Source organism: Diorhabda sublineata, chromosome 3 (assembly GCF_026230105.1).
Source record: "Diorhabda sublineata isolate icDioSubl1.1 chromosome 3, icDioSubl1.1, whole genome shotgun sequence".
In the NCBI taxonomy this organism is placed as follows: domain Eukaryota; kingdom Metazoa; phylum Arthropoda; class Insecta; order Coleoptera; family Chrysomelidae; genus Diorhabda; species Diorhabda sublineata.
Genome location: NC_079476.1, coordinates 18,716,637 through 18,737,201, shown reverse-complemented (window position 1 = coordinate 18,737,201; position 20,565 = coordinate 18,716,637). Strand labels below are relative to the sequence as shown.

At 32.8% G+C, this 20,565-nt stretch overlaps 1 protein-coding gene across 3 annotated transcripts in view; it reads right to left on the bottom strand.

Moving 5' to 3' along the window:
* Positions 1-17,753, bottom strand: part of LOC130442022 (mitogen-activated protein kinase kinase kinase 11) — a 49,880-nt gene extending 32,127 nt beyond the window's left edge. The window contains exons 1-4 of one of the 3 annotated variants that reach the window (XM_056775978.1): positions 17,429-17,753; positions 16,265-16,580; positions 13,512-14,016; positions 1,678-2,007 (exon numbers count right to left, since the gene is read on the bottom strand). In XM_056775978.1, the coding sequence (XP_056631956.1) occupies positions 1,678-2,007; positions 13,512-14,016; positions 16,265-16,561 (1,132 nt within the window). In that variant the 5' untranslated portion in view covers positions 16,562-16,580; positions 17,429-17,753. The remainder of the gene's footprint in view (positions 1-1,677; positions 2,008-13,511; positions 14,017-16,264; positions 16,581-17,428) is intronic. The other 2 variants (XM_056775979.1, XM_056775980.1) reach the window with 2 other exon arrangements.
* Between the last annotated feature and the right edge of the window lie 2,812 nt (positions 17,754-20,565).

Here is a 20,565-nt window from a genome sequence, read left to right as displayed (position 1 = left end):
AGGGTCTTGGTTCGATGGAAGTGTTTACAGTTTCACCAATAAGGACTCATATGCAACTGCTCACGCAAAAGGATAGTGGAGCATCGTCAGAATCAATGGTTGATTTGATTTGAAAACCGTGTACTGTAGTGTAGATAGATGAAACGCAAATTCATATCATGATCGAGGAAAGATCAAATACTGAAGGAATTGAAGTTTCATGGCGGTCAATGCCAAAAAGAAATTCAACTTTCCACCCGTATAAATTTAAATCTATACGCATAAAACGTTTGGTCGAATCCTTCCCTGTTCGAATCGAGAATATGAGCGGCAATCGACCGCAAAACCATCTCCTCATTATTCATTACGATGGCGTACGCTGATCATACTGTTCGAACAGTTTATTATCCATTCTTTTTATTTTCTACTTTCGACATTAGCATTTTCATATATTATTCGAAATGGTTTGCGAGTTGAACGCGTACTTTGAATCTTGATTGACTGGAATTATAAATTTTTATTTCGATGGGATACGCGAACTTTGATTTAAAACATTTACTGCGGTTATTGATTCGGTGAACAATGTCCAAAGAATAATCAATGAATATCGCAATCTAAGCATATGGGATTGAGAAATAGTCCAACTCTCTCTTGGTCTCTTAGCTAAATACGAGGGTTGCAGTTATAGTGACAACAGTGCCGTGCGGAGTGGTACCGCGATTCGTTATGTCGCTTGGAAGCCGTCAGAGATTAAAGATTTGATCCTCGCTTTCGCTAAGTGCCGATATCTCCACGCAAAATAAAGTGAAGATTCATCGGCAACTGATTAATGTTTATGGCGAAGAGCATGTACGTTCAACAAATGGTGCAAGGCTTTTGCTGAGAGTCGCACGATGAAGAACGGAGTGGAAGAGTTGCTTAAAGATACGGATGTCACTGTGCGAGAGCATTTAAAACCCATTCCTGAGCTTCTCGTGGCACAATTAAAAGAGATGTTGAGTTATCGCGTGGTTAGTTGGGACTTCGTACGCGGACTCTATCAACACAGGAGATGGAATGGGGGTGATTTCATGCAGGGACGATAATAAACTTAAGAGAGATATTGTAAAATATTGATCAAACTCCAGCGAGCTATCCAGAATCGCTGAAGATGATTAAGGGAGCGGTGCTTTTTCACGATAACCTTCCACCCTATGTCGTTTGTCAAACTTCCGAAGAAATTTGAGTAGACTCTTGTGCCTAATCCTCCGCACACCTCAGATTTAGCTCCCGGCAACAAACGCATTTTCCTAAAACTAACGAAACATTTAAGATGAGATTCCAGCGCAGGTTTCCTTTATTTCGTTAACTTAAAAAAACAAAAACTGGAGCACTTCTTTCAAAAACGTGCCGATTTTTTTTAACAACTTATTTTTCTTGTTCCCCTGTATATTTTTGTATACTAGCGGTCAAATTAGTATGAAATTGTGAGTTGATATACAAAAACATTCGTAAAAAATATGATTTTTGACAACTGTCAAGTTTCAAAACATTTCTAGCACTGTTTGTCGTAAACCTTATCGCTCTTATTTTAGTACTGATCGATATTGATTCTAATAAGTATGAAAAACGAAAAATTGAATAGAAATAGGTTAAATATTCGAAAAAATGAGACAAAATACAAAAATTATATTAAAAGAAAGAAACATTTTCACTTACTTTCCATCAATTCTCTCCAAGGTTGAGGACATGTGCTCGGTATGGGTAATGTTAACTTGTTCACAGCCACTCCGTAAGCTACGGCTAACGTATCGATGCCTTTGTAAGGAGTTTCTCCCGTAAGTAATTCCCAAAGCAGTACTCCGTAACTCCAGACGTCGCTCGCTTTCGAAAACGTGGAATTTTTAATGACCTCCGGTGCCATCCAAGCGTACGTTCCGGCTTGTGACATTCTCGTTGTTTTATATACTTCACGGGCTAAACCGAAATCGGTGATTTTTAGGGTTTTGAGCTGAATATCGTCGTTCTCTATGGCTTCGCTAAGTAGAACTGAAACGAAAATTAATTTTGCAATGCAATAGAAGACGGTAATTAATTAAATTGAATGAAGCCAGAGCATATTATCGCATTAATAATATTTTACGAACTGATCCACTGATATAAGCCGGTCCTGTTTATCTAATTTCCTAAAAGATCTGCCTATTTGCTCCGAGCAACTATTTCTTTGTATTTTCTTTGTGACTTGTTGATATTATGTTGTGACTGATTTTATTGAGACAATATTATTTGTTTACCCCAAAATAGACATTTCTAGGAAACCGGAAATTCTGAAAAGCGAGATACTCTTCAAAGGGAGAACTTTTTGTTTGTTTTACGCAATCAAGAGATTTCCAGTAATTCGAAGATTCTGGAAAGTGAGATACTATATAAAACGAGTCATTAACAGCTAGGAGAGTTAATAAACTGTTTACATTGCGTTGTGAGTGTTTTTACAGAGATAATTTCTAGGAAGAACATTGTTGTTTGTTTACTGCAAAGTAGAGATTTCCAGGAAATCGAAGATTCTAGACAGTGAAATACTATATAAAACGAGTTTTTAAGAACTCGGAGAGTCGATAAACAATATAGTTAAAAGTACATCAAACGGTGACTTCAAGTAAATTAGTGATAAGTGTTAGTGAATAGTTAATATACATTAAATTACGTAAGTTTCATAACTAAAACTGTTTAAATACATAAGAAAAATATTATAATATTCTAATGGTATATAAAAGACATAATTATTAACTAACAATGACTGTATTCAGATAAATCGACTTGTACGGTTATAGAAATTATTTCAAGGCGCTTAACTATGTTCATTTGCCAATAATACCACATACGGCAATGTCTCTTAGATTTACTTTCTCTAGTCTTACGAGGATTGTTAAAAAAATTCTTTATAAAATTTCTACATTTCAAAATAGTCTCCTTTGAATGTTACATTCTTATTTGCATCAAATAATATATTCAAGGTTCTCTGTGTTTCATTTAATGCTTGATATCTAATTTAAGTTTGGTTTATTTTAACAATTTGGACCCCACTAAAGACGGCAGAATCATTTGTTATTTTTTATTTTGACCATATTTTTTTGCTCCTTTAAATAAGAATAGATCTAGTATACATGGATTGTTACTTTGAGAAAGTGACAAAAGAATTAATGTCACCACAATCTTGAACGTATCTATATTTAATAAGCTGCTACTAATGACTATTAAAGACTCAAATCCATAGTTTTACGGTCCAAAATTCAAAAGGTCACATGTGCTTCCAATTGTCGGTATTGAATATTGTACGAAGCTCGTATTGCGCGACCTACTTCGCGTTACTTTTGCTCTTTCTGATTTTTACCTAAATACCACCGTAGAAAAGACCATAAATAATTCACGACTACGACAAATGGAAAAAGATCGATATCCATGAAACGTGAAGTAGAATCGGAAACGTTGTATCATGCTGGAAAAGATGCCGGTGCTGACGTCAAAGGGGAGAAAAATTTAAGCACATTTGGAAAGGAGTTGAGCATTATATACAAGATATTACAGTATGATATTTGTGTATCAAATAATAGTGACCATTTTCAAGTTTATAATGTTTATTGCATACTTATTTTTTATTGTTGTTATAGTTGATAGAAATTATTGGTCTAATTTTACATATTTTGTATTTTTGTTTGTAGCTCTGACGTGTTAGTCGGCCATATCTCCGGAACGGATTATATTGCAGTTTCAGGGAAAAAATTATAACAAAAGTGCCCTCGAGAAATGATATTTAACATTTTAGAGGGCGTATTCGAAAATATACAATTAAAAAAGCAGGATTTTTTTATATATGCCCAATTAAGTGGCACAGATTTAAGGATCCAAACTTTCGCGAGGCGCTTTCAAGACACCTACGACATGAAATATCTCGTGGAGACGACAAAAGTGCTCATCATCCACACTCTCGTTATATTCCTTTGCTCTGTACGTTTACTACATAATGCACGTGATTCAATTGACGTTTATACCGGGAAAGGATTTGATTGGGACTTTTTTCGTTCTCAGATGCCCTCTAAAACTCGCCATTAATGTGATTTTTCTAGATTCTAACTTTTTTATTTCTAGAATACAATAAACAAATTATTTATTGCGCTCTACGAGGTCTGGCTATTAAATAACGAGACTGCACGCCTTAAACGGGTGGGGTAAATAACGCGTTGGGTAACTAGATATCTTGTCGAACGAACGTGTTTTTTTTCTCGTGCCGAAAATCATGTGTGACTAAAAACAGGAGCAACGTATCAAGCTCAAATTTTTCGTTAAATCGAAATAAACTCCGACTGACTACTATAAATTGTTGCAAGAGGCCTATGGGACAATTACCTTTCTATTTAGAGCAAATAAAAATTCAAGGCAATGTTGATCGTCTTTTCGACATTAACGGTATGGTGATGACTGAATGGGTTCCAGAGGGTTAGAATGTCAACCAGACTTACTATTTGTCAATTTTGGCAGCAAAGAACGAGTTCGTAAAAAAGGCCCGATTTTGCACCAGGACAACACACCTGCCAATAACGCGCTATCTGTGTAGCAGTATTTGGCCAGTAAGCGCACTCCATTGCTCGAACACTTGCCGTACTCACCAGATTTGGCACCGTAAAACTTTTTTTTGTTTTCCGAAGACAAAAGGGATTCGATTTGAGTCTATGGAAGCGGTAAAGCAAAAAACGGCTGAGCTCCTAAAGGCACTTACCAAATAAGACTTCCAGCACTGCTTCGATCAATGGGAAAAACGTATGGAAATGTGTGTGGCGAGTAGAGGGGAGTATATTGAAGGAGAGCATTCGAATGTAGAATAATTTTTATAATAAAACCCTTTTTCGAAACTAGTCTCATTATTTAATAGCCAGACCTCGTAAGAGAAAAAAATGTAGTATTTGTGGTTGCATTTAATTCTTTATTTCCATCCTTTGAATCCGAAAAACCGACACGAAGTAGATGGGAGGCGAAAGGACACGAGCGCAACGATCTCACTTTCGTATTCGTGGAAAGTCTGTATCGGGTTTAAAGCTTTGAGGAAGCTCTCTTCAAGAACAATACTTGAAGAGAAAGCATCGAAAACTATTTTGTAAAGGTTGGTTATTTGACTATTTGGAAAAAAGGTTTTAGTAGTCCATATTTGCAACAGTATAACCGGCTGGTATTACATGTTCTATTCCGCCCCCCATTATTTTTGTTAACTTTGTCGCTTTTAAAGGTTACATATTATTTACATTTACAGGTCTTTGGTGTAATGCGAAGAAAAAATTGGACATTTTGTTACCGAGATTTATAATAAATTTATTAACAATAAGCGGATACAATAATAATATTGGATTGTTCAATATAACGGAAGAAGATATTCGACTTATAGAAGATTTCGCCAGAACTGGTTTGCCGCACATCATCGATATGGAAAGTGAAAACGAAAGGAAAAAATATTACGGATTCTTCGCTAATAACTATAAACATTTTATTATACCCGCTGGATATAGAAAAACGTTACTGACCCTGAGAAGATGTTGGAAGTCCGCAAAAATGAGCGAAAATTCTAGTTTTTCCAATAGATCTTTTACGTCTTTCTATTCGAATTCGGTAAAGAAAAAAAAGATAGTTAAACTCAACGGATCGATTGGTGATAAGAGAAGAAATAGCCAAAGAAAACCCAATGTTTCGTTTGTATTTGGATTTTGATAAAACCTCTTGTAAATAAAAATCGACATAAAATAAAACAAAATAAAAAGCAAGATATTAAAACAATTGATTTCTATGAAAGACGTACAGCATTACCCGCATTCATGTAGCCACGTGTAAAAGCAAAAAAACATTTACATGAAACGGAGCATTTTCAGATTAATATTTGCGTAACTTTTCTTCTGTCACTTTGATTATTATTTTCTAAAATCGCTTTTCAACAAGTAAATAATGACCCTAAAGGTTCAGTATCATCCGCGTTCATTTAGTCACTTTTGAAAGCAAACAATCATTTACATGAAACGGAGAATTTTCAGAATAATATTTGCGTAACTTTTCTTCGGTTTCTTTAGTTGTTTATGTTCTAAAAACGCTTTCTAATAAGTAAATAATGACCCTGAACGTTCAGTATCATCCGCGTTCATTTGGTCACTTTCGAAATTAAACAATCATTTACATGAAACGGAGAATTTTCAGAATAATATTTGCGTAACTTTTCTTCGGTTTCTTTGATTATTTTTCACGTTAAATATATAGTTTATTTGATACTAGAACTATTAACAATAAACATTTTTCATTTCATTTAGTCAGCTTTTTGTAATTCTGCTCTCTTATATGAAAAAAAAGTGATCCAATGATAATTGATAGAATAATACACGATTAATTAAATAGAAAAAAAAATTGTAGATTCGCTACGTATATTATGACCTCGGGTAATACCTAATTGATATATTTTCTATTTTTACACCCGACATTGTCTAATCTTTGTTAACACATTCATAATTATAAACGTTAAAAATATTATCATCGCACAATAAAAAATTATCGTTATCTGAAATGAATGTTGCAAATATATTTATGGGATCAAAAATGATGTAAATGTACCATAGTTGAAAGTAAGTTCCTATAACATATAATTTATTTTGTTTTATGTTTTAAACATTTCAAATCGCTGGACACAGTTTTTGTTATCAATATAATAAAAACTAATAAGTTTTAAGAAAAAAAAAATTTTTTTAATTATTATTTTTTACAGTTTCTCTAGATAGTATCCGTCACACTTTTGCCATCTTTTCGGAAACTTTCGGTTACCTTTTTCGTAAAAATCTCTCGGCTTGTCCCGTGACCATTCTCGCACGAAGGATTCTACCTCAGCATTGCTTTCGAAAAGCGCTTTCAATGAACCAAATAAATAATAGTCACATGGCGACAAATCGGGACTATAAGGAGGGTGTTTCAGTGATTCCCAATCCAATTCATTCAACGTTTCCATCGATCTGTATGAGGTCTAGCGTTGTCTTGCTACGATATCGGAAGCACGTTGGAATATCGCGTCGTTTTGATTTTTAGATAGGTTTCACCGTGTTTTTTAGGTTACAATGGACGTTGAAGTTCCTTGTTCAGTAATAAAACCAACCGCAATTACTCCTTCAAAACACAACACCTTTCCTGCTGCGCTGACAATTCGCTTTAATTGGCACGGTCTTTCTTCCTCCACTCCAAAAAGGTGCGTATACTCTCCAAAATATAGTGTTGTACTCAAACCTCATATGTGGTGAACATTTCGAGCAACAAATTTTTTCCTTGCAATTAGTTTCTGCTATTGTAAAAAGAGAAGCAATATTCGACGGGGGTGGTCAGATAACTTGACTATCAATGTAGCGAGCCACCCCCTGGAATATTAGTTCCATCTAAATAATAAATGTAACAAGGCACGTACATAGTTGCCGCTTGATTGATTAACGTTAACGAAAATTTCATTGCCGACCTCAGGGATGGTTGGTATCTGGGGTAAAATGGGAAAAAGCCATTTCTTACCATTAAATCTTCCGGACTCCATACATAGAAATGGTTTTCTCCCATTTTGCTCCGGATGCCGACGTGCTCTGGTTGGGGCAGTCATATTTTCTTGGACGTCAAACCAAGCGGCAATTATCTACGTAGTTACATGTAGTTATTGTAAAAAGGAGAGACGGTTTTCACGGTAAGAAACGGCAGTTTTTGAGGTTGTCAGAATTTATTTTTTTAAACATTGGTTCGCTAACTTGACAGACCTAATAGAAACTGCCTGAATAAGGAGAAAAATAATAATATAATGAAAGGAGTATGAGGTTTTGCATCAGAGCACTGTGAAGATGCTATTCCAAACGAAAACAAACGTCGATGGCAATAATGCTTTTTAGCCTCATTCCCAGGTGCCGCATATCATTTAATCAGGTCTTATTATAAACGAAATAATTGAATAAAACATTTCAGTTACTTTTTTTGTGAGAATATTAATAAAAATCATCTAGTATAATAAAAAATAACAAAATTTACAGAGACATTTCAATTCCCAATCATCACTGAAATAGATTTATAATTGGCAACATCGTATAACGTTAATAGCGTTAATTTTATTATACATTCCATCGTATTACAATGACATTCTCATGAAATAAATGTTCAGTGTCAACTTGACATACTTTATTAGAATGAGTATTGTAACGATTTCATAACATATAAGAAATTAACGTATTCGTTATTGGTTACGGCGTTGCCAAGTTTTCTAAAGTAGATTTTAATAATGCCACAGATATTTAGATACAGATAATTCCAATGAAAAAGATGTTATCGAAAAAGCACTTTTGAATATTCATTGTTTTTAATTTTCTTTCCTTCCTAAAATAGTAGAAGAAAGTATATACCACGAAGATAAAATGAACAATAATGACAATAGAATTGAGAAAAATATGGGAGATCGATTTATTAGAAATAATACTGAAAGGGTAAAAGATTTACAGGGTTGTATTCCTATTTTTCAGTCATGAATCTTCAAAAAATTCAATTATCATATTAATTATATAAATATTAATATGAGTTATTAAAATATTTTCTAATCATGTCAATAAAAAGGCGCTTGCTAAAAAAAATCCTTAAATTTCAATGGGAACATCGACAAGTTTCATTTTTGTTACAATATTCACTGTACAACACTGGCGCTCTCACTACTACACGCGTACAGGTTCGCGAAGGAATTTACGACAAGCTTCAACTTGCATTACCCTTCTATTTATAGTACTACACGTTGTATCGTTCAAAACAAGCATAAACCGTACGGAACTGGCCTCCGCGAGAAATTTTATCCCCTGGTCAAAAAAATGTCGCCCACGATCATTTGGTCTCGAAGGAAAATATTTACTTGCCATTTTTGCACATCAAACTTAGATTGATCAACCAGATTGTGCAAGCAATGACAAGACAAGTGATGCATTTAAATGCTTGAAAACTAAGATCGTCTTAGCGAAGCTAAAATTCTCGAAGGAGTTTTTGTGGGCCCTCAAATTAGACAAATTTTTCAAGAACCGACATTTATTAAACACCAAAATCAAAAAGAAAAACGTTTTTAAGAACTTTTTGAGTAACCACAAAAGTGATGGTTATGTCGCTCGAGGAATTGTTGTTAGCCATGGGATGTAACATGTCACTTAAAAGTACACTTCTTTCACTGGCGCCTTGTTCCCTGAAAATTTAGAAGCAGTCTCCGATGAACATGAGGAAAAGTTTCATCAAGAAATCGCTAAGATGGAGAAGAGATTTTCAGGGAAGTGGAATACAAGAATGTTAGCGGAGTACTGCTGGTTATTGGGATGAAACAACTGTACCTCACGGTATAAGAGGAAAGCAACCACCAAATAATAGTACATACAATTATTATTTATAATTGTTTCTGGAAAAAATCATGTTTTTATTTATTATTATCGAAAAGTGGAGGGGCGGGGCTTCCGCGAAAATGACGACTTGTGGAAGTTTTGATTCAAGACGTCATTTTACATTAATCCTGTCATTTCTGCGGAAAAATTTCTAGTGATCTGACTTTTCGTGTATTACGGAGTTGTAATGAAGAAAAGTCAACATGTGACGAAAATCAGTTTTTTCGCAAATATCTCGCGTTATTATAAAAATTGTTCTTAATAAAAATTATCTACAAAAGATGTCTCTTGCATTTTTATGTAAAATGGGTAGAGCGCTGAGAAAGCGATTATTTCATAACCTAAGAAGTTGAATGCAAGGCGCTTTATATAATTTTTTCATTCATTATCGATATCTTTAGTTTCTTTATCAGTAATAGTGCTGCTTTTTTTAGTCAACTGTGTCTCCTGATTTTTACAGAGAATTAATTGATCTACAAAATGAAGCATTTCAAAGATAATTATCCACAAACTTGTATCAATAGTGATTTCAATTTTTGTTAAACATCAAAGATTAATTTAAAAATATTCTATTACACAAAAAAATAGTATGTAACAAATCGTAGTTTAATTTTTCTCGTTTAAATGAAAACATTTAAATTATCATAACTAAAAAGAATGTTATTGAACCTAAATTTTCAAAATTATTTCGTCACTTTTAATGATTATAAAATAATAGTTGTGTCCTCCGCATTTGGATGGAATCGTGCCGATGTTGTTTCTTACACAATATCAGCACCGTGTATGGTTCTCCCAATGTCGAACGAATAGGGGAATAGTACAAACAAACAAACGTAGTTGAGTAAATTCTTCGACTTTTTGTTGTTTAATCGGATCTATTGGCATTCAAATCAAATTGCAATCACTTCAAACTGAACCGACTTTAAATGGGACAATTTCCATATAATAACAAAAAAATTGATTATAGACTTTTTTGGTGCCTCGACAACGCTGGTTATTGGCACACAAAAACAATCATATATGATACATAAGTTAAATGAAGAAGTGTACGAAATATAAAGAGTGATTTTTTTACTGGTATCTTTTTGGCAACACTGTTTTTGACAGATCACGCGTGAATCGTGCCTTGTGTCATTGTTATTCAGTTTGGGCTACAATTTAAACATGAATCTACTTACGAACGAACAACACAAACAAATTATTGAATTTTACTATCAAAATTCATACTGTGTGAAAAGAGTGCAACGCGCACTTCTTTCAATTTATGGGCAGTTTGGTCGGCCTACTGAGGGAACTATTCGGAAGCTTGTGACTAAATTTCGAACCCAGTTTACACCATTGGACATTAAACCATTAGACGCAAACGTACAGTGAGGACCGAAGAAAATATTGCGGCTGTATCCGCCATGAACGTGAAATGTCGATGCGCCGCCGTTCGCAGCAATTGGGTTTGTGTTACTCCATTACGTGAAAAATATTGAAAATATTATCTCGTCCAGGGTCTTCAAATTTTGCCCTTTCGACGATTTCTTAAGCCGTAGTCTGATTGGGGCTGTAGTCCAGCTGGGGTATGACGCTGATGTCGTTTTTTGTCATGAGGGAGGCCTGACTTTCAACCTTTTCCAGGGCATTCTGGAACATCTTGTGCCACATGTCCGACTGGGATTTCGGGAGCTACTCATTTACGAACGTCTCCAGAAGCATTGTGAAAATTTACACTGGCGTTTTTTCGTGTCTCGCCTACCATAAAAATACAAATAGATAAAAGAAATAACGTTAATTTGAATCACGTGAATTTTTTGTATTCTGTACTGCAAAATTAACGCATAGTTTGCAAAATAAAATCATTGATTAGATGTAACCAAAACGTGATCCAACCAACAATCACAAAAACGATACCTAATCCGCGATCTCCAAAGAACCTACACTGAAAATTTGAACCCCCCAAAAATCATGGAAGTATTTTTTGTCCATCCGTCTCAAAATGTGTTATCGTAATTTTATTTTTAATTGAGCGAACTGATTTTGCATGGAAAGATTTGTGGTTTTTGAAATTCGTTTGATTATTCGATTGAAATGCATCATTTATCAGTTTACTTGTCACTATATGTTCACTATGATATCAAATTATTTACTGACGCACTACGGCTGCTAGCGACTCTTTTTATATATTATCATAACATTCTAGAATCTTCGTTTCCTTGAAATCTTTAGTTTGCCGTAAGCAAACAAAACAGCCTTCCTAGATATCGTCTCTATAAAAACAGGTCACGAATATATAAACGTGCCCCACAAAAATTCCAAAAATCATATGATATGAGCATCCACCAAAGTTTAGCTTCGATTAACATATTAGAACAGGACCGACTTCACGATCTATATCAGTGGGCGTAACAATAACTATTATCGTTTTTATCTTCAAAATCAACTAGATGATATAAACGTTTGACCGTAAAAAAATGTAAGATCATGAAGAATGTACAAAATACAAAAACAATTATTTGTCTATGTAAAAAGTGCAGATCATGCGTTTTACTCTGAAAAATATTCAAAATTATAAGGACTGAACAAATATTTATCTATGAAAAAAGGTCTAAGAGTAGTTCGAATGTAACAAAAGCAATTATTTCTCTATGAAGAAGATTGAAAAGTAGGTCAAATGTACCAAAAACATCCCACTAAAGTTCTGAGAAGTTTTAGAATGAACGAAAACCAATTCTTTTTCTATGGAAAATGGGTGTAAAACTTGCGTTTTAGCCCGAAAATATCGAAAAGTATATAAACTATATGAAAAATCAATATTTATCTATGGGAAGAGGTCTAAGAAGTAGTTTAAATGTAACAAGAACATTTATTTCTTTATGAAAAAGATCGAAAAGAAGTTCAAATGTACCAAAAACAAGTGTTTTACCTCACTGAAGTTTCGGAAAGTATATAGAATGAACGAAAACCAATTCTTTTTCTATGGAAATGGGTGGAAAACATACGTTTTGCCCCGAAAATGATATAAATTGAACGAATGTTTGTCTATATAAAAAGGTCTAAGAGTAGTTCAAAAGTAACAAAACTAATTATTTTTCTACGAAAAATATTGAATAATAGTTCAAATGTATCAAAAACAAGTGTTTCACCCGCTGAAGTTTCGAAAAGTATATAGAATGATCGAAAACCAATTCCTTGTCTATGGGAAAGGGTGGAAAATTGCGTTTTACTCCGAAAATACGAAAATTATATAAACTGAACAAAAAGTAAATATTTATCTATGGGAACAGGTCCAAGAGTAGTTCAAATATAACAAGAACAATTATTTCTTTATGAAAAGAACGAAAACTATCCTACTTAAGTTCCGAAAAATTGTGGGTCTATGGAAAAGGGTGGACATTTCATGTTCTACCCCTAAAATGATATGAACTGAACGAAAAATGAATATTTGTCTATGGAGAAAGGTCTAAAATAAGTACAAATGTAAGAGAATTAATAATTTATCGATGAAAAAGATCGAAAAGTAGTTCCAATGTGCTCAAAACAAGTGTTTTACATTACTGAAGTTTCTAAAAGTATACGGAATGAACGGAGGCCAACCAATACTTTGTCTATGGAAATGGGTGGAAAACCTACGTTTTACCCCGAAAATGATATAAATTGGACAAAAAACTAATGTTTACTTATGGAAAAAGGTCTAAAAATAGATCAAATGTAGCATAAACAATTTTTTTTCATGAAAAAAAAATAGTTCAAAATTGGCAAAAACGAAGTTTTTCCGTACAAAAACTCAAAAAATCACATGGAATGAAAGAAATACAATTATTTGTCTATGGAAAATGTTAAAATTAATATAAACTGAGCGAAAAATAGGTAATATATATCGTTGAGTTTAGGTCTTTTTTAATAGGAAATTATTTTCCAGTAAAATTTACGTTTCGACCTATTTTGGTTTTTATTATATTTTGGTAAAGATCGAAATAGGTCGGAATGTCAATTTTTTGAAATCTAAATTTCGATTAAGAAAGACCTGAATTGAAGCAGATTTATCAAAAAAAAAAAGTTATATTAACATGCGAGTAGAAAAGCGATGTTGTCAAATTATTGAATATTAAATTAACTTACCGTTAGAGCTCTTCAGGTCCCGATGTATGAGCGATATGGGCGCCGTACAATGCAGGTAATCCATCCCCCTAGCGATCTGTATCGCCCAATCGACCAACACGTCTGGCCTTATCTTTCTACCGGCCAATATCCGATTCAAAGACCCACCCCGACAATATTCCAACACTAAACACAAGTTCGGTTCTTGGAGACAAACACCCTCCAACGAAACAATATTTTCGTGACGCAACAAACAAAAAAGTTTCGCTTCTTTAATAACGTTTTCTAATGTAACGCTAGCGTCGGCGTCGGCGTCTTGTCGCGCCGCTTTTACCGCCACTTCACGATTTTTCCATATACCGCGATACACTTTACCGAAACCGCCGACACCGATCACTTCCTCGAGTTCCAATTCGGAAAAATCGATTTTCACAGGATCTATATCTGCTATGATGTTATTGTAGTGATCGGAAAAATCCTGACCGGGGTCTTGGTGGGCCACGAAATTCGATGGGAATATACCCACCTGGAACAAGGTGAAAAAACAACGCAAAAATTACAAAACTTGTAACCCCTAAATTGAAACCCCCTCAAGTAAATTTGATTGTATGTCTACGTATCAAAAATGAGTTCGAAGTCGAAGAATTTTAAGCTGGTTTGCCAGATATTTCAGGGCAGATTATAGCGCTCAAGATATTCTTGACGAAGAACAAAAAAAAAAACAAAAAGAAAAACCATGTCAGGACAACAAAAATTGGTTTGCATATATTTGTTTGGGAAGAGAAACAATTATTTTTTCACGTGAATAAATCTGGCGTTTGACAGCTCCTGGACTATTAATTTTTGAAAATAAAATTCTTATCGGTCTGGCGAGTCAATTACGGAAACAAAAAAATTAACTATTAGCGAGAATTGGTATTTAACAAGGTAATAATATAATTTAAAATGTAATAGATGTGAGAAATAAACAATAACAAAACATTTGTGTTGGTAAAAATACGTGGAAATCAGTTTGTTGTCGCGATTATAGTACTATTAGTAGTACCTTCCAAGAAATACAACGTATTATAATAAAATAAATAGACCCGTGGGAGTTGCTGAATTCATTTAATTATGTCTAATTAAAGCGGAAGGACGCTAAAACAAATTTATACCAAACAGAAAAAATGTTAATCCAACAGAGATTTCTATAATGACGCTATATACGAGGCTGTCTGATTAAAATTGGCATTTGCAGCTTTTGGTTTCAACAGATATACGAAAAATTGTTTTTTCCGTGTTGATACGTCAATTAAATTGATCTGACAACACTGTGAGTCTTTTCAATAATGACGCATGGTGATCTGTTTAAAATGAAGATTTTCAAATTTTGTTTCCACCAGATATACAGGGATTTCCGAATTTACGAATATTTTCGTGTAAAAATGTCAATTAAATTGATCTGACAACACTGTTAGTCTTTTCAATATGACGCAATATACAAGGTAATAAGTTTAAAATTTGGATTTTCAAATTTTGTTTCCACCAGGTACACAAGAATTTTCGAATTTACTATACGACTGTAAATACGTTAAATAAATTGATCTGACAAAATTGCTAGTTTTTTTAAAATTGACGCAATATACAAAGTGGTCTGTTTAAAATTGAAATTATCAAATTTTTTCGTGTAAACGGTCCAATTAGATTGATCTGACATCACTGTAAATCTTTTTAATAATGACGCAATATACAGGGTGATCTGTTAAAAATTTGGATTTTCAAATTTTGTTTCCAAACTTTACATAGGGATTTCCGAATTTAGGAATTTTTTGACGCAATACACAAAGAGTCCTGCAGAGGAATCTTTCCTATCTCAGGACCAAATCTAATAAATCCCTTTTCCCACATAAAGAATGTCCTCATCCAAACCAGAAAAAACTAACTAACCTCTCTCCTTCATATACAAGGTGATCTGTTTGAAATTTCTTTCCTCTAGGTATACCTTCCAAGATTATGTAAATTGCCATTTACAGCTTTTAGTTCCACCAGGTATACAAAGATTTCCATATGTTCGTATTATTTGGCGAAAAAAACGTCAATTAAATTGATGTAACAACATTGTGAGTAACATGTGGTAATATACAAGGTGATTTGCTTAAAATTGTCATTTACAATTTTTAATTCCACCAGGCATACAAACGTTTAAATATTTTAGTGACATTTGATAGTTATTGATAGAATGTTATTTTATGTACAAGACAAAGCAATAATTGCCACTTCATTTTGATTTTTGACATATACAAGATTTTTTTTAATCTTCCATCGCACCTCGTATTTTCTCGATTTCCAAACGCATTCTTTATTTGCTTGATTGACAAAAACACCCCCTAATGTGATCAAAGAGATTACAAGAAATAAATAAATGAAAAAATTTGAAACTTAGGGTCATAGTTGACAGGTAAGTGTGACGTCACTGTAATATTAAATTTAATGGAATGTATTATTTAAATTATTATTCACGAATTAAATATAACAATTTTTAAATATATTCCACGTGTTCCATAGATTTTTTCAAACAAATTAAATCAGTGGCAAGAAAAAACTCAAAAAACAAAAAAAAAACTCAATTTTTTGCATTTTTATCGAACATTTTGAGGTTGGGTGGAACAAATTATGAATTTTTAAATTTCCTACAACTATTAAATACCATATTTTTCCATAGGAAGTCTTTAATAATAAAGCTATGATCAAAACCCTATAACACCCTCAAAATTGCCATCAAAACTATCTCTTACCTTATCCCCAATTTTTCCTGTCCACCAACCTTCATCTCCGGATATTTTAGCATCTTCTGACAACACCTCGACGATCTGCCCTTTCTGTAACGATAATTCATCTTCTCCTTGGGCATCATAGTCATACAAAGCAGTCCTGAGGTATGGTGGCGGTGGTCTATGGTGTAGGTGAAGATGAGACGGATGATGTTGGTGGTGCGACCGGTGCTCCACTTGAACCGAGTCTCCATTTCGGGGCGGTTCCATGTGCCTCGGCTGATACTGATAATGATGCAACTGCTCCACCAACGGAGGCATCCGTTTCGGTCAATGAGGTCTAGAAATCGATCCATGAAATACAATTTGAGGGAACTCCAATAATCAATTTATAACAATATCATAACAAACCACGTTTTATTACATTTCTTTAATGTCCAACCTAATTTCTAAGTTTGGCAACAATGTGTTCATAAATTATATAAACAAAAGTGTACATTTTTAATAAAAAAACAATGGATAAGATAATATATATATATATATATATATATATATATATATATATATATATATATATATATATATATAAAATTAATAAATTGATTATTGTACATAATTAGAATGGTAAATATCGTTTTTATTATTGTTTTCAACAAAATTTTTACTCAGCATTTTCAAGCATATAATACTGACATAGATACAGAAATAACAAACATTTTCAAGATGCAATAAGCAAATAAAGGTTTTCTATATAATGCCCTATAACTGATATAATTGAAAAAATATTTGTAATAAAAGTGTAAATCACAGTTATGTTATTATTACATTTTTTTTCTGTTATTGTATTATGGCTGGGTGTTTGTATAAATATATCCTTTGCCTTTATTTAAAACAGCAAACATAATATATCTAATCTCCTAATTCTGGAATCTCTGGGTTTAATTATCAATATGAAATTTTTAATCATCTATTAATCTACCTTTACATGCTAATTTCAATAATACTTATCTGGATTCAATTAGGTTGTTTCTTGAAACACGTCTATTTTTAAATTTGAAACGAATAAAAGAAAATTAAAGATCTAGCAAAAAAACAATTTGAAAAGTGGGTTCTAAATTGGAGTTCATATACGTTTTCAACTATTTAATACGTAGCATGTTGTATTGAAATAATAATATTGTTATTTACCAATTTAAAGAGACAGTCCTTTGTGTATTTGATATGAACATAATAAAATCCATCATGTTTTTAATGATAAGGTCCGATTGACAGTACACATAGAGCCAGGTGGTCACACAAACAACACTTTAATTAATAAAACTCATGGCGTATATGAAATCAATTTATCTAAAACCGAACGTGATAATAATACTGACTTTAATTATCTTTTTTTGACTGCGTTAAAACACCATCACTATTTACACATCTTTATTTCGAGTGTTTATCAGGAAAATAAGAACAGCTCAGACATTGTTGTAGCCATGTTTTTGCACTCTCTCTTCACCCTGTTGTCAGTAGTTAACTGATAGACATTTAAAGAATGTGAAATGTCAAATTTATCTGTTATATATAGTTTTATAACATTATTTATTTAACTTGAACATTAATTTTCATATATTTATAGTATTAATTCCAATATTGGCATCTATATTTCATTTATCTTATAATTCCATTGGTAAATGTTATATGGTTGTATATCCGGCAACGCCGTAAAATTGTACTGTCATGTTTTCCAACCTAAATTCTGGTTTACCGATCGAGTTTAATATTCATGATCGAACCTACTATATAGGCAACACCTTTCACGGGTATATGATAGCTGCGTTGCATAACTATTGTTTATAAAACAAGCAGGTATTTCAAAACTTCCGCTTTTCATAAAAAAGTTCAATTGTCCAGAGAAGAATATTCCGATTATAAACTTGCAATTAGATAATTTTCTGATTTGATTAAATTTTTAATAACCTATTGGATAAATCAACCTAGGGTATACTTAGTTGCCTACGCTTATCGAATGAGTTTTTGTAAATATATCTTACTTTATTTCAATGTCAAAGATCTTGACTTATTATAAACAGGATTAAGATTAAAATGTCTTTGCCTTTTTTATGTAAACACATAAATTCCCAAAACTCTTGGGTAGCATCTGTTTAACGACCACTTTTTATGTATACTGTATACAGCGTCTGTGCTTATGATAAAGAAGTATAATTAATAGCTCCTTGTTATACAAAATGGCATAAGTAGTATAAATAAGTACTACATATCTTTAAAAGTTTTAAAAAGAGGCACCATTATGAATCTGCAAAAAATTCATAATTACTCAAACAATCCAATTTCTAGTTCATACGATATTAATTATACATGGTTTTACAAATTTTGATATCAATTCAAGTAATTAGATTTGAAAATTAGTTGAAAAAAAGTTTGTTTTCACTTCCAACGTGGAAAAGTGTCATCGAAATGGTTCGGTTGAGACCCTTATCAGCTTAATTTGTTACGGTCATAGCATTTTGCCCGTATAGGCAATTACTGTACATGAAACAGAAAAAAAATAGTATGAAAATCCATCGAAATATGTACAGGTTATTTTTTAGGCGTTTGTATTTGTTTTTACGAATATCCTACTTTTATGAACAAAAAAAATTACTTTTTCATTTGTTAGGGTTGAACACTTCACATACTTTTTTGTTTTTATTGAGTCGAGTGTAATTTTTGCTCAAAAAAATTGTTGACATTGATAAAAATTTATTTGGTGATTCGAATGTATGATTTTGTTTTAATAACACGATTTAGAAACATAACAACTTGATCTGCGTTAAATATAAATAAGTGTAATCATGTGTATACCGCCATATTAACGTATATATCGTCAAATTGATGTATATTGCGCCATATTAACGTATATATCGACTGAATGTATTAGTAAAAAAGTGTAAACCATTATGTCAGAGGTGGGGAACCTTTTTACCATTAGAGGCCACATTTAAATTAGGCAGCAATAAGAGAGGCCGCATTAACTGATTGACCTAAGAAAGTGACTTTTATGAAATTATTATAGTTTTTCTATAGATTTAACAATTTATTGCATTATATAGAAAAAATAAAATATAATATTAAATAATTTTAAATATAATATACATATATAAAATAATATAAAAATATTATAAAAAAATACAATAAAAGATATTTTTTATTCACGTTATTCAAGTTAGTGACTTATTTGGCTTTGTTTTTTGTTTGACAGTAATTGTATATTTGGATCAAGCTTCGTAACACACAGCTTTAATTATTGATCCTCTAAATGTGCATCTGTAATTTGCGTTCTTAAATTTGTTTTTATTTTTGACATGAGAGAAAATGTTGCCTCGCAACAGTAGGTACTTCCGAAGCAGGAAAGTAAACGGCGAGCATATTCTCGAAGGCATGGATATTCAACAGCATTTTTCCAGATTTCTATGGGATTGTTTTTAGCGTTAAAAAGGGATTTGATGATACTATCTTCCCCTAAATCAATTAACTCCATTTGTAGTTCTGCATGAGCCTCGGATATATATATTGAGTGTGGTTCAAATGCTAGTTTTATAGCAGGAGTGTGCTCGTCAAAATCAGAAAATCTATTAGTATACTCTTCTATTAAACAATCCAAGACACCTACAAATTCATAGAATATTTTATTTTCACAGTTCTGCTCATTTAACATTTTAGCTAGTTCCGGGAAGTGTTGTGCAGATATTTCCGATCGACAAAGCAATGTTTCGAAAAATGATAAATTTTTTCTAAACGCTTGGATCTTTTGCCACATTTCATAAATATACCTCGTTTCACCTTGCAGGCAAATATTTAAATTGTTTTGTTTTGACATCATATCAGTCAAAAATGCAAAGTTTCTGAGAAATACTTCATCTGATAAATCACAATGTTTTCCTTGTTGTTGATAAAAGTTTGTCAAAGACAAAACTTGACCTGTTGATAGCCAGCGAACCTTGCAGTAGTATGGTAGGTCAACACTATACGTTTCCTCATCTAAAGAGAGCATGACAATGGCAATTGTTCTATCCAGAGTGTCTTGCAAAATGGTAGATTTTGCACAAAGATTTTGCTGATGCAAAATGCAGTGAAATGATATCAATTTCTTCAAGTTTAAATTTTCCTTTTTTAACACAGCAACGAATCCTTCTTTTTTGCCTCTCATGGAAGGTGCGCCATCGGTTCAGACACTGACTAAATTACTGACATTCAATTGTAATTTATTACATACTTCTGTGAAGTTTTCGAAAATATCGGCTCCGCGAGTTCTTCCAGTTAGTGTACCCAACGCAAGT